Source organism: Rhipicephalus microplus, chromosome X, assembly GCF_043290135.1.
Source record: "Rhipicephalus microplus isolate Deutch F79 chromosome X, USDA_Rmic, whole genome shotgun sequence".
Lineage (NCBI taxonomy): Eukaryota > Metazoa > Arthropoda > Arachnida > Ixodida > Ixodidae > Rhipicephalus > Rhipicephalus microplus.
The window spans coordinates 353,822,924-353,840,825 of record NC_134710.1 but is presented as its reverse complement, the minus strand read 5'-3'; the positions used below and the strand labels follow the sequence as shown (position 1 = coordinate 353,840,825).

The 17,902-nt window shown below is 44.0% G+C and overlaps 1 protein-coding gene and 1 long non-coding RNA gene across 2 annotated transcripts in view; one reads left to right on the top strand and one right to left on the bottom strand.

Annotated features, from left to right (window-relative positions):
• The window catches only part of LOC119161997 (nose resistant to fluoxetine protein 6), a 118,932-nt gene extending 116,116 nt beyond the window's left edge, over nt 1-2,816 (bottom strand). The window contains exons 1-2 of the mRNA XM_037414484.2: nt 2,739-2,816; nt 2,506-2,594 (exon numbers count right to left, since the gene is read on the bottom strand). Of these exons, the coding sequence (XP_037270381.2) occupies nt 2,506-2,594; nt 2,739-2,809 (160 nt within the window). The 5' untranslated portion in view covers nt 2,810-2,816. The remainder of the gene's footprint in view (nt 1-2,505; nt 2,595-2,738) is intronic.
• LOC142776345 (uncharacterized) overlaps nt 1-17,902 on the top strand; it is a 266,778-nt gene that overhangs the window by 104,708 nt on the left and 144,168 nt on the right. The gene's annotated exons all lie outside the window — the stretch shown is intronic.

Here is a 17,902-nt window from a genome sequence, read left to right as displayed (position 1 = left end):
GGGCAGTCTTTACTACTGCTCTCTAGACTTCCGAAGCAATGACGAGTGATAGCACTGCTCTGAATGAGAAACGCCATCTATGGCAGAAATAATATGAGTAGAAATGTTTTCTGCACATCTCCTTTCGCCATAGCACTGTGGCTCCCGCTGACGTGCACTTGCTGAGCTTTTGGAATGCGCTTATGCTGCGCCACAATGTAAATAATACTGACTAGCCGGACTCTAAGGTGTAAATCTTGTTAAAACACCGTCAAAACATTGACTGACAGCTTAGTCATCGTTGGAATAGTATATTAGGAGCACGAGGCCCAAGAACAGCTCTTCGGCTTCTGGCATGCAAGCGTTGTGCCTTTGTCGCGATGTGGAGAGTTGTTAAAAACAAAAGGAGGGTCTGTTTACCTGTAAAATTGCAATAAAACATGTGTACTGAGGTTGGAAATGCGCTTATGCTGCGCCACAGTGTAAATAATACGGACTAGCCGGATGCTATGGATTAAATCTTGTTAAAACACTGTGAAACCATTGACTGACAGCTTAGCCATCGTTAGAATAGTATATTGGGAGTAGGAGGCCCAAGAACGGCTCTTCGTCTTCTGGCAAGCAAGCGTTGCGCCTTTGTCGGGATGCGAGGAGTTGTTAAAAACAAAAGGACGGTCTCTTTACCCGACAAATGGTAAAGAGCCATGTGGTCTGAGGCTTCGAAATAAATGAAACTCTGAAATCTCATGAAAGGTCTGCATCGTCATTGCAGCTTGGCTATGTGCAGAGTAGAACGATATTGCTTGGCAGGGTGCCATCGTGGTGTCTAGAAATGAAAAGTTATTAAAATATTCTTAAAACATTAGTAGAATTTAACAAGTTTTTAATTAGAAAATTTTATTTATCACTTTAAAAAATTGTGACATCCTAATCGGCGTGCTTTTAGCCCTTAGTGCCATGATTGGCACGACCTTAATTCGCAAAGCATCCAAAAGATAATGAAAAGCACAAAGAAAGCACGATCTGGCCAAGTAACACGCAAAAAAGTGGAGACAGATTTTTTTTCTTTTTCTTCTTTCATTCTCATGACTTTTACTCAATGCAGGGGATTCGAACATTGACCTAGTGTTAGGTGATTTTTTTTTGTTTCTTCACAATACTATTTGTATATTCAAGGGGTAGGTAATACAAAAACTATTTACAGAATAATAATAAACAAATGTGTAAAAGGGTGAATAATTTAGCTCGATATTCTTTTAGTCTGACTGATAAATTCCTCCATGGCGTAGTAAACATCCCAACGGCTGTAGCCCAGAGTAGAGGCACTAAATGATAGAACAACTGATTTGGATATTTCTAGACCCAAGTTTCAAAGAAGTGGTGCCATGAATCTTCTTCTCAATGGCGTATACCAGCGACAGGATAGAAAGTAATGACTGATTGTTTCCTTCTCTTTATTATGTTGATATTAGATAGTTTTTCCTTTCTGTGCATGCCCTAAGCTCAAGCTTTCACAGCTCCACTGTTAAAAATTACGTGACCCTAATGCTTCACTTTTAGGAGCTTTACGCCATAGTTATCTTTTGTTCCTAATACGTAAATAACCCACTTACTGCATGAAAGTTTTACAATCTTGCTATGCACCTACTACGTGGCCCTAATAAGACAGGTGCAGTAGTCTCTGTGACTTTTGTAGTCCGTTACCGGCTTCGAAGCACCAAGCTATTATGATAATCACATCTTCTGACGCCCGATTGCAATGGACGAACAACACATGCGTTATCACTGCAATATTTCTTGTTATATTGTAAACCATGTATGCAGGACGCGTGTGTTTGTGTGTCACTTTCACTGTATTTACAAGCAGAGAAAAGCATTTTGAATGTATTCACAAGCAGATGCGTGGCCATGTGGTAGAACATGCGCTTGACACGCAAACGACCCGGGTACGACATCCGCTCGGACCCAAACGACGTGGACTCGCTCCCCACGCTGACCATGGATTTTGTTATCATTTATTTTATGGGCACAGTTCCTAATTTTTCGGCCTCGCAAAGGTTATGTTTCGCTCAACAAAAACGACGCGAACGACGAACTTTTTGCGAAACGAGCTCTTTATCGCTTTCTCATTAAAGTTGCAGTTGTCAAATAACTATGACACCTAATATTAATTTGCATACCTTTTGCTTTTCAGATGCGTTATTCAACTAAACAAGCTAATTCATTGCAATCACACGCTTCTAGTAAACTATGTAGTTCTAATTATTCACACCTGCTTCCACTTAGGTGGGGCCGCTTCTAAGAGCATGACCCCGCAGTGCTCTGCGCTGAATACGGATCATGTGCGTGCACTTCCCTGCAGCAGCCACAGCTGAATCCGGTGAGAAACCCTATTCTCCGGCAGCGCCTGTTCCACGTAATGCATAGCGCGGCCACGCAGTGTGATTGCGGCGAAGTCGTCACACGCCAAACCTTAGCTAGCATATCCTATACATTCATAACAAAAATATATCATCTTTAGCATACCATTCTTGCGTTCATTTTCCCAGTTTCCAGTGAATAGTTCAAAGATTGTTCCGCAAGTTATAACTGCTGAGAGAACAGCCAGGAAAGCGCTGAAAAATCATAAAAAAGCATTGATGAAAAAATGTAAGATATTTAGGAAAGCCGTCAATTTCACTCATATGACAATCCAGTCACAGTAATTACTCAGACTAAAATAGATAGTGAGTCACTCTATTGGTTCTTCTTGTACTTACATAATCCAAGCTTGAACGACGTTTATTTCTTCATACTCATTTGTGACGCAGTCTTTGACAGTAATCTTCATGAAGGATCCTGCCACTGGAAATGTCGAAAAAATAAATCATCCAGTTACACTTTCTGACACCCTGCATATTTATGTAACACAGAATAATGAGACATAATTTTTATCTGTTTGTTCTTTTGTTTATTAAGGAATAATAGGTTTATTTACGGAACTGGTTTTTATATAAGTCAATGCTGGGCCACGAACCACTCAGTCGCTTCTTAACGACTCGTTCGGCGCTTTTCTAACTCCTTTTAGCTGCTTAGTCACTTGCAGACAACATATCAATTCTTCTATGTTTTCACGACAGCTGTGAAAGGGTATTAAACAGTTTAAATCTTAGATTGTCGTGCAGAATGCTTTCTAATTATGCCGTGGAGATGGCGTCTATTTAGTGGCGACAAAGTGCAGGAACTTGGGGGAGACTTTGAGTTTTGCCTTTAAGTGCACAAAGTGATAGCATAGTTTGGTCCCATTTGCATCCCCTTCCCTATTGCCATCCTGGCTGTACTAACATTGGGAGGTCCACCACTTGAGGCGCGAGCGCTGCAATTGCTGTGACGCGCATGGTTGGATTACGGAATCTTGCCTGGCTCTGGCGAAGGAAACTGGCGGTTGAATGCGTTGTTGGTACCGTGATTTCGTGGTGTTTTCAATTTTGAACAGCGTTGTTTTTCTATGACTTCGTGTGTGCGGACTTCTGCAGAATACATAATCCGAAATGTTGGAGCAAAAGTTGCCGTCGGCGTGCCACAGTGTGCTACGAAATTGAGGGCACTGGCACAGCTGCAGGCTGTGCCAATGCCACATCTCTTTTTGTTGTTGTGGTTGTTAGTTCGAGTTTATGGATTGAAGATGAGCACCGACCAATAATGCTCACAAAAAGGCAGCACTTCTCACTTTCCGCACGGGTGCCTCGTTGACAAGAAAAAGGGAATGCACAAAGAAAACCAATTATATATAATTTAAAATAAGACGTAGGTGTGTATATGAGGGGGAAGGTGCCGTCATTACATTAAAAATGAGCGCCATTGTCTGAATCGTCAGAGAGCCAAATATAGGCAGGAAGTTCACTTCTTTCTTTTTAGTTTAGTTAATTTTTCCCTATTCGAGTCTATATGTGGCCAGTTTTTACGGCGTGTTCAGTCAGCGCATTCGACGAAACTTTCTTTCTTACATCACAACATCACACATGTGCTGAACTAGTGCTTGCTAAAGCTTACCTCTCTCACCAAGGTAACCTAACCGCATTCTGTGCCACTCCCACCTTCCAGCCGGGCTGTCCGTCTCTATATTTGTACCCGATTACACGGGTTTCTATCGCCAGTAACAAAGCTAGGAGGTGGCAGACCACGCCCGTCCCCCCTACCCCCAAATTATATCCTATGATGTATAGCCCACAAAATGCGCCTGGGCAAATTGCGCCCGGGCAGGCAATGGTCTACGACCATTGCCCGCCCGGGCGCAATTCTAATCAAGGTTGTGCCTCCTCCTAAAAAAAAAACAGCGCACGCTCCTGCCGTCCTACGCTTCGGCTTATCGTGTTCGTTCCTCGCTTATAAGTTACGTCCGGGGAATAGGCCCATAGCCATTGTCGCTTGCTCTGAATGCTGTTTTGATCTACCGGCGAAAACATAGTCAGTTTAGCCCCGCCACAGTGGTCTAGTGACTAAGGTACTCGGCTGCTGACCCGTAGGTCACGGGATCGAATCCCGGCTTGAGCAGCTGCATTTCCGATGGAGGTGGAAATGTTGGAGGCCCGTGTGCTCAGATTTGGGTGCACGGTAAAGAACCCCAGGTGGTCGAAATTTCTGGAGCCCTCCACTGCGGAATCTCCTATATGGTGGTTTTGGGAAGTTGAACCCCACATATCAATCAACAAAGTCAGTATAGAAAACATATTCATCTTCTAAGAGCTTCAGCGTAATATCGCAGCGTATAAATTAGATCATAAAAAAACTGGACACTGGTGATTTTACTGAAACATGAAATAGCCTTTTAGATCACAGTACCGAAGACCTCGCAGCAGGCTTATTCAAAGGCGCCAATGATGCGGCTGCCTGATCGCATTTTTGTTATCATGATTTAGCCCTTATTAGAAATTCTGGAACTGAACCAACCATTCATACTTGATTTTCACTCGTGTGTGCGTCGATGGCGATCTAACAAGTGACCAGCGTAGAAACTTTGCGCAATAACTCTTAGAATAGAGCGGCAAAGAAAAGTTACAGCTCTTAATGTGGCACGCGCGTGCGTGATTCTCACGCTTGCTCACAATGATAACAGAACGATTGCTGCTGGAAGAATGCTGTGCTGCTTCCCACAAACCGGGGAATCCGCTTGCGCTGTTCTTCGTAGGGCTATGCGTGCTAAACAAAATTGTATAATTGCCCAGGCTTGTCGTATGAACCACGGCCCGTCTTTAGATAAAAACCTACAATGAATAAAATAGTGAATGTGCACATTTCTAGAAGCAGCAAAAATAAAATTTTTTTACCTTTATTACCCATTTAATGCTTCATTTCAACAAGGAACAACCTAAAAATGGCGGAGGGTATTGCAGGAGTAAAAAAAGTCAAGTTACTCTTCAAAGTGTTCTTCCACTCTCGTGAAATGTTAGAGTGAAATTCATTTTCGTTCTGTATGAAATGAGAGAGAGAAAATGCTTTTTACTCTACCTATCTCTGAGAGAGTGGAATATCCATATACTCTTTAGGCATGAGAGAGTAAGACGCGGCTATACTATTGATCTTGATTACATTCAGATGCCTCGGCACACCGCGAGTGATTATCATCACCTAACAAGCACACATATATGCATTAAAACGTACTGCAACTGTTTGTTGAGGCGTTAAAGAAGATTAACAAAAAGAACAGTGTTTTCAGCGCGCGCCTGCGAATGTCATCACACTGAAAAGCACTTGGAACTCCTAGTAAGTACATTTATAGATGTGTATCTGTGTAGTAAAATAAGCTAATACTATCTTATTAAATCGGTCACGATCGAAACTTGAAGCAAACGGCTACGACAGCCTCCTTATATTATTATTCATGTTTTTCCCTACCACCATCGGGGTTCACATCCCGGCTCCGGCGGCTGCATTTCCGATAGAGGCGGAAATGTTGTAGGCCCGTGTACTCCGATTTGGGTGCACGGTAAAGAACCCCAGGTGGTCAAAATTTCCGGAGCCCTCCACTACGGCGTCTCTCATAATCATATGGTGGTTTTGGGACGTTAAACCCCACAAACCCTACCACCATCGCAGAGGGGAATGCTGTCGTAAGCCAAGCGTACGGTATGGCTACAGTTGTTGTGGCTTTAGTCATAGAACACGAATAGAACATGAAGAAGAATTGCTGAAAATATGTCCAAGTGGGGAAAACAAATCTAAATTGCTCAATGAACACTTAAGGAGTGCTATGTTTTTTACGCAGAAATGACTAACCCCCTAGCTAGTCTGTGAAGATTCCGTTCATATAACCACTTGCGCTATTCTTTTTTTTATACGGTAGAAAACGTGTCGGACAGACGTTATGATCTAACAAAGCACAAAAGAAGTGCATTAAACACGTTACCTACTGTCCGGCTGGTTTTGATAACTGTGGAGACACTCAAATCTGTACTTCTAAGCAAAAAAAAGTTAGACATCATAAACAATACTTAGCTATAACAACAAACATTTTATGTCGACGTACAGTCTTTCAGTGTGGTAGAGAGGTTACCGTGTCAAACTGAGAATGTGCAGTGCGTTTGGAGGACGAAGGTTCGAGTCCCACTTAAGCGTTCTTTTTTTACCTTGTGTTTTTTTCCTTTTTTGTAGTGTTCGTATTTAGCCAACCTGACTATTCACACGCGAGAAAATCCGTCAAAAATAAATAAAAGCCCTATCCCAGTTCGATTTCCGCTATTTTTTTCGTCAGTCATACTGCTACACTTTTTGGTGGGGTAATGCTACTCTGCTTCGAGCAGCCTTATGTTACTCTGTGGAGGGGGAGTGCTTTGACCTGTTCGGGGGAATTACTGTACTCTGCCTCAACAAGAAGTGATTTACTCTCGAAAAGAGAGTGAAATATGGCAGATAAAAGTACTCTTCCAAAGAGAGTGCCTGGCACGCTCTTAGCTTTTAGAGTGAGTGTTTTATTACCTTTTACAGAAGTAGCACACTCGGTCTTCGTGGTTTTCATTTGGGTGGCCACAGAAGATGACGCCGGTAGTCAGGCATTACGAGTATCGCAACGCTTTTCCGGGGGGGAGGGAGTTTTTTAGCATTTCGTGAAATGAGGGAAGCAGCTCGAGCAGTACTTTACTTATTTCATTGAGAGAAGTACCACAAGCATAATAAATATAAAAGGAGTCAAAAAGCATCTGCGGGCTGCGCGCGAGAGGACCGCAGATCTATGCAACCACGCGCGTCACAGGGATGCTTCCGCATGGTGGCGCCTTCGTATATCCTCACGCCCAATATCTTAGAACGGCTACTGCGAGTACAGTAGTGAAACGCCCACTGCGTCTTAATTCTCACTTTTGCAGATAAGCGAAAGACCAATTGTTAAAGTTGTGAGGTCAAAAATGCAAAAAATAGCCGAGAAATGAAGAAAACAAGTCAAAATTAACCACCTTGAGCCTATAGTACTAAAGTTAGTCAAAAGCAGTCATACGTGGGGGAAAACAGCAGCGATGACTTCCCTTCAATAATTTAATGCGAGAACCTTCACTGGAAATGTGAATAAATGCAGAAAAAGCACTCAACCCTTAAAAGAGCTAAGATGAAAGAATTGTTAATCATTTCTCGCTGACTGACAAAATATCTGGTGCTACTGCATAATGACTCTCTCTTTACACATATCGCGCAACTTTTCCTTGAAAGATTATAGAAGTACCACACTTGAGACAGCAATTAAAATTAGTACTACCTGTGTGTGCTCAGAATCACAGTTGCGGTTACTAAAGCAAAAAACTTAGTCGCATTCAGAATTGTTCCTCACGCAATCGTCCCACGGGTACTTAATATTTGTCATTGGTAGTTCACACATGATTCTAAAGAATAATACAAGTAATGATCAGATGTGCAATTTCCAATGCAGATGGCTGCAGAACTTCTTGCTTGCGGCGAACTTTCAGTTTTCCTGTTAGTTGCAAACAACTACTTGAAGTCCCATTACACGGAAGCTGAAGCACTATTCTAAAAAAATGAGTTAGGGGCTTGTAAGGACAGTTTGATTCCTGCTGAATTAGCAAAGCAAAGTGACAGTTCTCAAAGGTGAACGCCAATAGCACTTTTTGATGAAAAAACAGTGGCTGTGGCCGCCGGGCAGTTTTGAGACGCCGAGTGAACGCGATGACGTCATTCTCGGTATCCCGCGTCATCTGCAACAGCAGCACTGCTGAAGTCTGGCCTCTAAATATAGTTCCGGCAACGGCACGTCGTGGGTTAGTCATAGAGGCCGTTGTTGAAGATAAGAAAGAAAACTTGCTCCGGGCCAGAGGAAACGAATATGACGTATGTTTCCACGCCCACACATTCAGAGCGCTTGCGGGGGTGAAGCAAGACAAGCTTTCATTTCGCCTGTTCCAGATCTCCTGTTGCAGCAACCGCGAAAACAATCATGACATCGTCCACAATAAAGTCAGTCCTTCCTAAACACGAAGTTTGATTGAATTTCAAAATCCCTTCAGCTTCCCTTCAATCATTAAGGTGTTTACAAAATGAGGGCCCTTGCCACGCAGCAACCGTTTTCTTTCGAGTCTCAGCCACGTGTTCAAAAGGCTTTTAGTTTTTGTATTGCAAGCACAAAATTCAATGTTGGAGCTTAAAAGGCGCTTTTGTCCCCATGTTTAGCATATTTCAAAACCAAGAACTATGACGCCACAAATGCTGATATTTGGTGGAGAGCAATATAACCTCGAAGTTGCCAGAAAACCACCAGGTAGCCAGAAAAAGTCAAGAAGCCAAATGTCCAGTGTGTCGGAGCATTACAAAAACCAAATATGAGAAACGAAAGAAAAGGTGATATTTTTTACTGGAATTACAACGTAACCGAAGCGTTATCTATTACTATGAGCCGGAGTGAAACCGAAATTTTGCATTAGTTGTTCGGATGCCGGAAAAAAACTTTGCAATCCGGAAACAGCGGAAAAATGTGAGCAATAATGCACATCTAACAATTCAGTAACCGCGCGTATGTTTGGTAGCATTTTCAACGTAAAGACGCGCTGAAATTGTGTGGATGATGAAAAAAGTCGCACCCGGAGATGTATATATTATTCTATTTGAAATTGCGTATGGTTTGGAACATCAGACAGCACACTTTATGACGTGCTGCTGCTACAAACTTGGATAGTGCTCAAACAAACAGCCCAGAGAAGACACACAGAAGCACAGCAAAGACACAGCTCGTAACTAAGCTTGATCCCGGAAAGTTGTCCTAATGTTTGCACAACCGAGTGGCTCACTCGGACGAAATGCAAGTGGCGGTCGCCAACGCTAATCAGGATTGGAACAGGAAGACGTATATAGACAGACATAAGCACATATCGCAGTCGTTCGACATGCTGCTCGAAGGTAGCCGAAAAAACCTACATCGTTAAGATAAACGAGGCAAAAATGCCACCTCAGTCCAAAGAGCACACTGTCCATCAGCCGCTGAAATGTCGCGGGAGGGGAACAAAGGCGGAATGGAAGTACTTTAAACTCGTAGAGCCCGTATGGTGTCGCGAACGCAGTTTTGTCACGATCTTGTTCATCTATTTATATTTGACAGTACCCACTTTTAAGGTCTAGGGGAGAAGAAACTCCGCATCTCGTAGTCTATCAATAGTATCGTAAATCCTGGGAAGAGGACAAACATCTTGCTTCGTGACGAAGTTCAGCATTCGATAGTCTATACAAAATTGTAAGGACTGGTCTTTCATCTTTACGAGTACCACCTGTGACATCCATGGACTCGCTGATGGCTGAATTACATAGTCTTTGAGCATTTGTTTGACCTTATTTCCGATCGTTTCATTTTCCTTTAATGACACCCTGTAGGGGTGCTGGCAAATGGGTCTGACTGACTTGTTGACAATGATACAGTGAGTCGTAATAGTGTTCGGCAGACATTGCATGACATTGAAAATTACGCGGCGAATCCTCTAAGAAGGTTTTATATTTGGCTCTTCTGGCTTTGCAGCAGTCGTTGGTGTACGTCAATGAAGTCCAGTACAAAATCAACGTCCTGTAAATCAGGGGGAGACGTCTCAAAGGTCCTCAGGTTTTTAACTTGGACGAAGTCATGAATACTTGCAGTGACGGTCCCCTTTGCAACGTGCTGTACTTCATTCCCAAAGTTTGTCAGCAAGACGTTTGCACATTCGTGACGAAGGTGCACAAGGTCCATTTACATGCAGATTACCCTTTCGAGTAAGAGCGTAGTGTTGCTGTCTGTGAGCCCTTTGTGGTCATCAAACGCATTGCTTTTTACCCGGACATCTACGCTGGACCTTGGAGCTACTGCCACGACGTCGTCCACAATACACAGATCATTGAATTTTCTTCTGTTCCGAACGTTGCAATCGCGTGCTAAGTTGAAAAAGAGACGCATGTACCCGGCAAAGTATATACACCATCATCAGCCTTCAAGAAGTCTATACCGATAATTACGCCTAATAAGCATTCGGGCAGCACGATGAAACTGGTGACGTATGTGAACACCTTATTCCGATTCTTGCCGTACACGTTCCAATCGGGTGTATGAGGTGTGCCTCTGCGCGGTGAACTTGAGGTCTATTCCGCGGAGTCAGTACCTTGTTAAGTGTTCTCGCGAGCTCACTAATGAATTATGAGTAATCCGCACCTGTATCTCCTGGTGTATTCACTTCATAGTCGTGAACAAATAAACGCAAGTCGGATGCGACGTTATGAGTGCTGTATCGGCTTCTTAGTTCGTCGTTATCACGTGTAGTCAGAGATGGAGGTTCTGTTTAAGCATCGGCAGCGGCCTTACCTCCCCAGGTCGCTGGCTCTAGTTTTCCTGAACCAAGCTTGGTGAACAGCGCCTTGCAGTGGGAGAGGCTGATGATCGACGGGCACTTGGTAGGCAATATCTCAACGCTGCTGTCGAGTAAGGCTGATGTGGCTGAAGGTCATGAAGGTACTGACGAAACGACAAGTACTGCTCGATATCGAAAGGACACTCCTCGTTCCAAGCCAGGTGCATTCATAGTGGATCGCCGAAGCACTGACTGGCGGTGCTGGCACATTCGATACAGGTGGCTGGCCTCTCCACAGTGGTAGCAGAGAGATACCCTGACAAGAGTGCTCCATATATCAGTTTTTCTTGGTCTTCTGTCTGGTGGCGGGAGCGTGTGTGGTGGCACAATGCTGTACACTGAAGTGGCTGCGATGTCCCTACGCACGGGGGGTCCTTGCAGTAGAGCGTCAAAGCATGAGACTCTCTGCGATAACGATGGTGACACTTCTGGCTGGGCATACTGCTGACGTTCCCGAATAGGCTGCGGATCCCGAATCGCCAATATGACTTCTTCACGCTCGACGTCGACTAGTGACGACACGGCTGGGGCGCGATGGTCGAGTCACTGCTTCTGATGCTCCTCTCGAACCACAGACCTGACGAGTTCTCGTAAAAACTCAAAAACTTTATGCTGTTTGCCAAGGCAATGGGTGCTGCGTCAACGGGGCAATACCCCAATCGCGGTTGTACATTTTCACTTGTTTCTGAAGCATTCTTTTCATTGGGGCCCTCTCAGAACAGAACTCCGTGACGGTGGATGGTGGATTCCTAACCAAACCGGCTTTTCGTCCTCGCTCACATTAGGGTCTGCTCGGTGGAAGAGACGCGTCATGTCCCCTACATACATGGCCACACTTTAATTATTCTGCTGGTTCTGCTTGGTTCCGCTGGTTCTGCAAGATTCCGCTTGGTCGCCAAGCTTCTACTGCTCGAGCCTTGTTCAGTGATGGCTGCTAGCATGTACACCAGTGTTGCCAGTGTAACCGTCTCCGGTTGCCTCTCCGTTCAAACCAACAATGCTCACGGATGGCTCGGCGCCATCTAAGCTGTCGGCTTTTTGATGACCCGTGCACTCGCCTCCTCGCGACTACGACCACTTTGCCTTCGTTGCTTTGTATGCACTACTACACGGTGAAAATTTTTACGATGAGTGTTATGAACGGGTACCAATATTCTCCCAAGCCCCATCCCTTACCTGCTTTAAAAATCATTGAAAGACGTCAGATAGGTCCACATCTTCCATTCATGAGCACGTCTGCTCTTTATTTCACTTTACGGGTGAGGCCAGTATGGCATAAAGACGCAGTTGTTTACGATGCCGAACGACGTGGCCAACATTGTGCAGTAATGGCCGCGGATCGCGCCCAACAACGCTGCGTTAGACGTACACATCAGGTACCGGCTCATTAAAAGCTTTCCCAACTGTTATATTTGGCCTGACAATTCGTCTGGGCACACGCCATTGTGCGTAAGCAGGTTTATTAGAGAGGCTTTTAACACCTTCGGCCCCAGTCTGAAAGACGCTGTCTTTTAGATCTTCCAGCAAACAGTTGGGTCTCAACGAAAGCTTCGTGAGACAAGCCTTTTGTTGAACAGGCTTGAACAGCGGGGGTGGGGGGGGAATGGTGTTACTTTGGCGGGTCTCATTAAGTCAACCTCTTGATTCGGCTATCATCGTCGCCGACACGAAATCGTCACAAAAGAACCATCAGTCTTGACGCGTGGGAAGACGTCGAAGAAGCCGTTCACTTGGATCGAGCGTTTAGATTGCCTGAAGCTGAAAGCAGCATGGGCCGCTGCTGACGTTCGGGTTAGCGGCCATCTCCCCGGAGGAGCTCAACGTTTCCTCTCCGGACTCTAACTCCTCGCCCTGCGGTGCCTTCAAGGCGTGGGCAGGGTGTGTCTTTGTGTGGTGCGTTCCTGTTACAATCGGACCGTCTTGCCTAGCTGAGTGGTGCAATATCTGCACCATTTCTGGTAGGTGGAGCACATGGACTTCGTCCCCTGCTTTGTGGCAAGAGTGGTGACCGCCTCCTTCAGACCTCCGGTAAGGAGATGGCGGGCTCTAAACTAAAAGCCGAAGCATTTTTGTGAATCGTGGGCTGAATCATGAGTGGGCTCATGAGCGGACTCATGAACTGAATCTCGGTTGTACATATTGCAGGATCTTCTGGATCACTGTACAGTTCCTATCCTTCTTCTATATTCTAAATAAATCTTCGTTCAGTCTTTTTTATAGTGCCCTCTCACTGGCGACGATCAGCTAGGCGGATGACGGCGGGGAGCCAGCTACCCTATATAAAACCCGCCATACCTGCCATTAAACCTACGAGCCCTTAACACACCGAAATGATCTCGCCAAGAAATGCCCCGTGCACCTCTTAGAAGCTCCTCTAACATCATGCACTTTGTGGACATAACAGTGATTTTTTTCATGTAATTAGCCTTCTTTATTTCTCTCCCCCCTGCATTCACACTTCTGCCATGAATTCTGTTCCTGCTTCTCAGAGAGTGCTCATTCTCTTGTCCGAAAGCACCAAGTCTGCACAAAAAATTACCATTCATCGCTCCTGAGAAAATGAATACCATTAGTTAAAAAAGCAGCAGTTCACCCTAGTTGGTAGAAGCATGTGGAACAGCTACAAGCGATCCACTGAAGAAGGGGGAAAGAACTCGTTTTACCTATGTCCTACAAGGGGAGCTTCTTCATTACCATAATTACCTTCAATTCTAAGAGAACGGAACAGAACATTTTTGCGATGAAATGAAGCTTAAACCGATACCAGAAAAGTTTCGTTCTGACACGCTGAAATTGATGCAAAGTAGCCAAACCAGGCAATTTTGTCAACAACATCTTTGTAAGTCAGCACATAATATTGTTCATTTAGCTCTTTATTAATTTTGTAGCTGATAATCATGAATAAGTATGTCGGTGCCCTTTGGCCATGGCTGACCTTTACACAACGCATTTGACGTGTTTGGACGCATGGTGCAACTCAACACTCCTGCCAACGACTATTGGACAGGTAAAGAAGACTTCTCACATTACGTGGTATTATTTCAGGAGATTTTGTCCCGAAACAGTTTCAAGTGGCAGGCGCATCTTTGCGGTTCAACAACTGCTAGTCACGCTGGTGTCCTGAGTTTAATTCTAGCTCTAAGCAAATTTTCTTGTTTATTTGAATTTCAGTGGTATTCTTGGTAATGGACGCGCAGATATTTCGCTCACAATCAACGACGCCAACAAAATAATTTCTGCGTGACAATTTCCTGTGCGCCGTTTGTTTAAAACATATCGTACTGTCAGATGCTGATGCAAATGACAAACTATAAACAAAGCATGTAACGCAAAGTGAGTGCAGATAGTCTGCCATTACTGTAGCCTGTGGCAGAGAAAAACCATAAAAACTGAATTTTTGTGTGTGCCTGCGGTGGTGGGTTGTCAACCATAGAGTAATTACTCTACTATTACGGGTATTTTCTTTCTTTTTCGGCTAGCGTAGGGTAGCAGGGTGGTAACGAAGGGTACATTCAAAGTTTCACTTGTCATTGAACACTGAAAATGTAGAAGATCAACACGACATAGCCGAAGCTAACATTCCTGAAGATATCCGAATCGGAACTGCGTCGATTGCATGTCAGCAGCATAAACAAAACTGATAATACGTCAAGCACTCTCGTGGTAAGTTTTTTTTTTCCTCGGGATGTTTTTCCGTATCTGTCATTTGAAATCTGATCTTCGCGTGCAGGGGCTTTTAAGTTTAGCGAAGGTGGTCGGCTTCAGTTATTGAGGCGAAAGCTTTATACGACACATCAAACGCAAAAAGTGATGGTTGGTGTCAACGCGAGTATTGCAAGAAATCGTCGTCATTTTTTAACGCCGCTTGAAGATTCCGATTTCACATCGGCATTACACATCGCTTGTATTTTTGTGTCATCACGAAGTCATTGTGACGTCACTGTGGCATTACAATGTGACGTAAATTGGTGGCATTATCAGATAACATTGTAGTACGGTCATAAGGAGGCCAATGCCGGAGGCACTCTATACGTTTGACGTCGTAGAGTTCCATGTTACATGTACATTATCGTTGTTACTCGGCGCTATTTATAGGTGTAGGGTAAAAAGTAGGGTAATAAAAAAACTGTTATGGGGCAAAATACGGTAATTTTGACTTTGGCGTAGGGTATTTTTCGAAAATTTGTTCGTAACGCTGATGTGGTGTTAGTTATGATAACGCAAATTCATAGCAGTAAAGAACACTGGGTCTGCTCGAGAATGCGCGAAAGTTAATCTGGCTAAGATTGAGCCACACAACTGATGCTTATTCTTCTTTACACTGAGGAGTTTAATATTGTCCTAAATCAAATATGGACATATAGAGAAGACAAAGACTGGGAGGTTAACCAGAACGCAGTATCCGGTGGGCTACAATTCACACCATAGTTAAAATGATTTCAAACAAATATCGGAAGGTACTATACATCTAATGAACAGATTAATCGTTCTTCTGGTCGTAATTGTACGCTTGAAGATGAGCCACTGAGCTGTGCGGTGATAATGCGTATAAAGGTTATCTAAAAATAATTCAAGAAGACTCATTTTTAAGTTACTATAGATTGACCACTGACTGAGAAGCGTAGCAGTAACTTTCCTTCTGCGTACGACACTTCAGGCGCGTTTTATGTATATGCCGAAAATGTCTTTCCTGGTACTTTGCTAAGAAATTTTGATGTTTGCAGGACAGCAACAGAGGCTCACAGGGTGTTGTGTTACATTCATTGAAACACTGTCTCCCGATTTCGACGTGGTTATTGCTACAATAAACCATTAGGTTTGTCTCTGACACAGTTAACAGAGACAAACGTAATGGTTCATTTTGTGTGAAATTCGACACGGATGCACATTGTAGAGAAAATATATATCGTTTACAGAAATAATTGAAAGTTCTCATGCAGAATTTGTCACGTTTTTTACACCACTTTCTGCAACGCAGGCTGCTTCGCCGAAAGCGTTGTGATACCAGAAGCAATATGTGGAATGATGAATATAAACATTTTATATGATACTGTGGTCAGCATTATTATGTAGCTCAGATATTTCGGACTGTGTCAATAAGGAAAAAGTAAGGCAGTCAGTATATACGGTGGGTATTTATTGTACAGTGCGCATGTACACACAACCTACGGCGCCTAGCTATAATTATAGCGCACATTATAGTGTTATAATCTAAGCAAAGTCCATGATGGATGCAAAATGTACCCTATTTGTGGGTCAGCGGCCATGCTGGGACTTCGCTCGGCACACAGCTGATCTTGACAAGTGGCCTCGCAGAAGGTAACAGAGTTTTGATTCCACCCGGTAGTGTTTGTAAGCTCCCAGCGACTTCTGACCCTCTCAGCTTCCAAAGGGCACTCATACTTCGTACCCTTGGCACATGGCCCACTCTAATGCGTTGTCTGGACGGCCCGACGTTTTCGCCATCATCACGTTTGCCCGCTAGTACCACTGCGTTTATATGGTTCCCGACAGAGTAGCATTGCTGTTTGGCGTCACTTCAAGTGAAGCAGTAGGTCGAGTTCAACAAGGCAGCAGCGCATTTAAAGTGCTTTCGTGACACAAACAGGCGTCGTGGGTTATTAAAATGCGGCAGACGATCTATTTCGTGAAAGTGCACCGTTTCTAAAAAACTCATGCAGCTTTGCAGTAGTGGTTCCAAGCGTAAAGGTAATCTGGAGCCGTGCGACCTTTTTTCTTGTTTCTCTTTCGTTTTCGCATTTTTCTTTTTTTGTGTGGTCTGCATTTTTATGCTTTTTTTGTCCCTGATGTTGCTACTTCTTCATTTCTCTCTACATATTTGTTTCTCTGCTTCTGCGAGTCCTATCTTTCTTTCCCATTCTTCCCATGCTTTCTATCTTTCTAGTGGTTCGATCACCCATCAGAGTTATTGGATTCCATGACGTTCAAACCGCGCACGTCTCCTGCAAGCAAATCAAAGCACAAAAACGATGAAGACGAGGATTAAGAAATTGCCTGCTAGTTCATTATGACTGTTTTTCGTACACTCTACGTGGACTAATGATTGGCGTAAACAGCTCCGCTGTTAAAGAAATTAGTTGAAATGACATGTCGGTAAACTTCGTTGTTTATTTATACCAAACATATAAGTGACAACACATGTTAAGGTGACAAAAACCTATATCTGTTTTTCTTTCCTTTTCCTCTCTTGCTGTGTTTTTTGCACAATGATTTTATCTCTTCTCTACTGCTTTCCTTCCACCCTACTTCTCTTTCCCACAATTTGCTATACTACATTATACTATACTATACGATGTTACACAAGGTTATGCGATGCTTTGCTAGGGTGTCTGCTTAGCCGGGGGGTGACATTGTCGTCTTGTCGAAAAATCGCCAGAAATTCATTTATTGCCATTTAACTTTATCTATCTTTCTCTTCATTTGTTCTTGTTTGTCCACGCAACAGAGCCATTACACACCACACTGAACAAACCGGTCCCCGTGTTCTGTGAACGCTGTCAAAAATAAAGGAGAGAGAAGAACGCGGGCACGAGCATAAGCCAGGGGTGCAGGCTCGGGCAGTTGATTGATATGTGGGGTTCAGCGTCCCAAAACCACCATATGATTGTGAGAGACGCAGCAGTGGAGGGCTCCAGAAATTTCGACCACCTGGGGTTCTTCAACGTGCACCCAAATCTGAGTACACGGGCCTACAACATTTACGCCATCAGAAATGCAGCCGCCGCCGCCGGGATCCGATCCCGTGACCTGCAGGTCAGCAGCCGAGTGCCCCTGCCACTAGACCACCGCGGCGGGGTGGCTCGGGTAGTTGTTGACGATCATGATGGTGATGATGAAGAAGAAGATGATGATGATGATGCTCCTTAGAATACTGGCACCCACCCACTCAGGGGGATCGGCCATGAGTCGGGTGGGCCATACATACTGCATTTAAGATAAACATTGTGTAAGACGTAGGAGCTAAAATAGTTTTGAGATGATTTTAGTAACGTTACTTATGAACGATTATAAATTTAAGTAGCACAATTTTGTGTTATTTTCCAGCGACTGAAGTTCTTGTG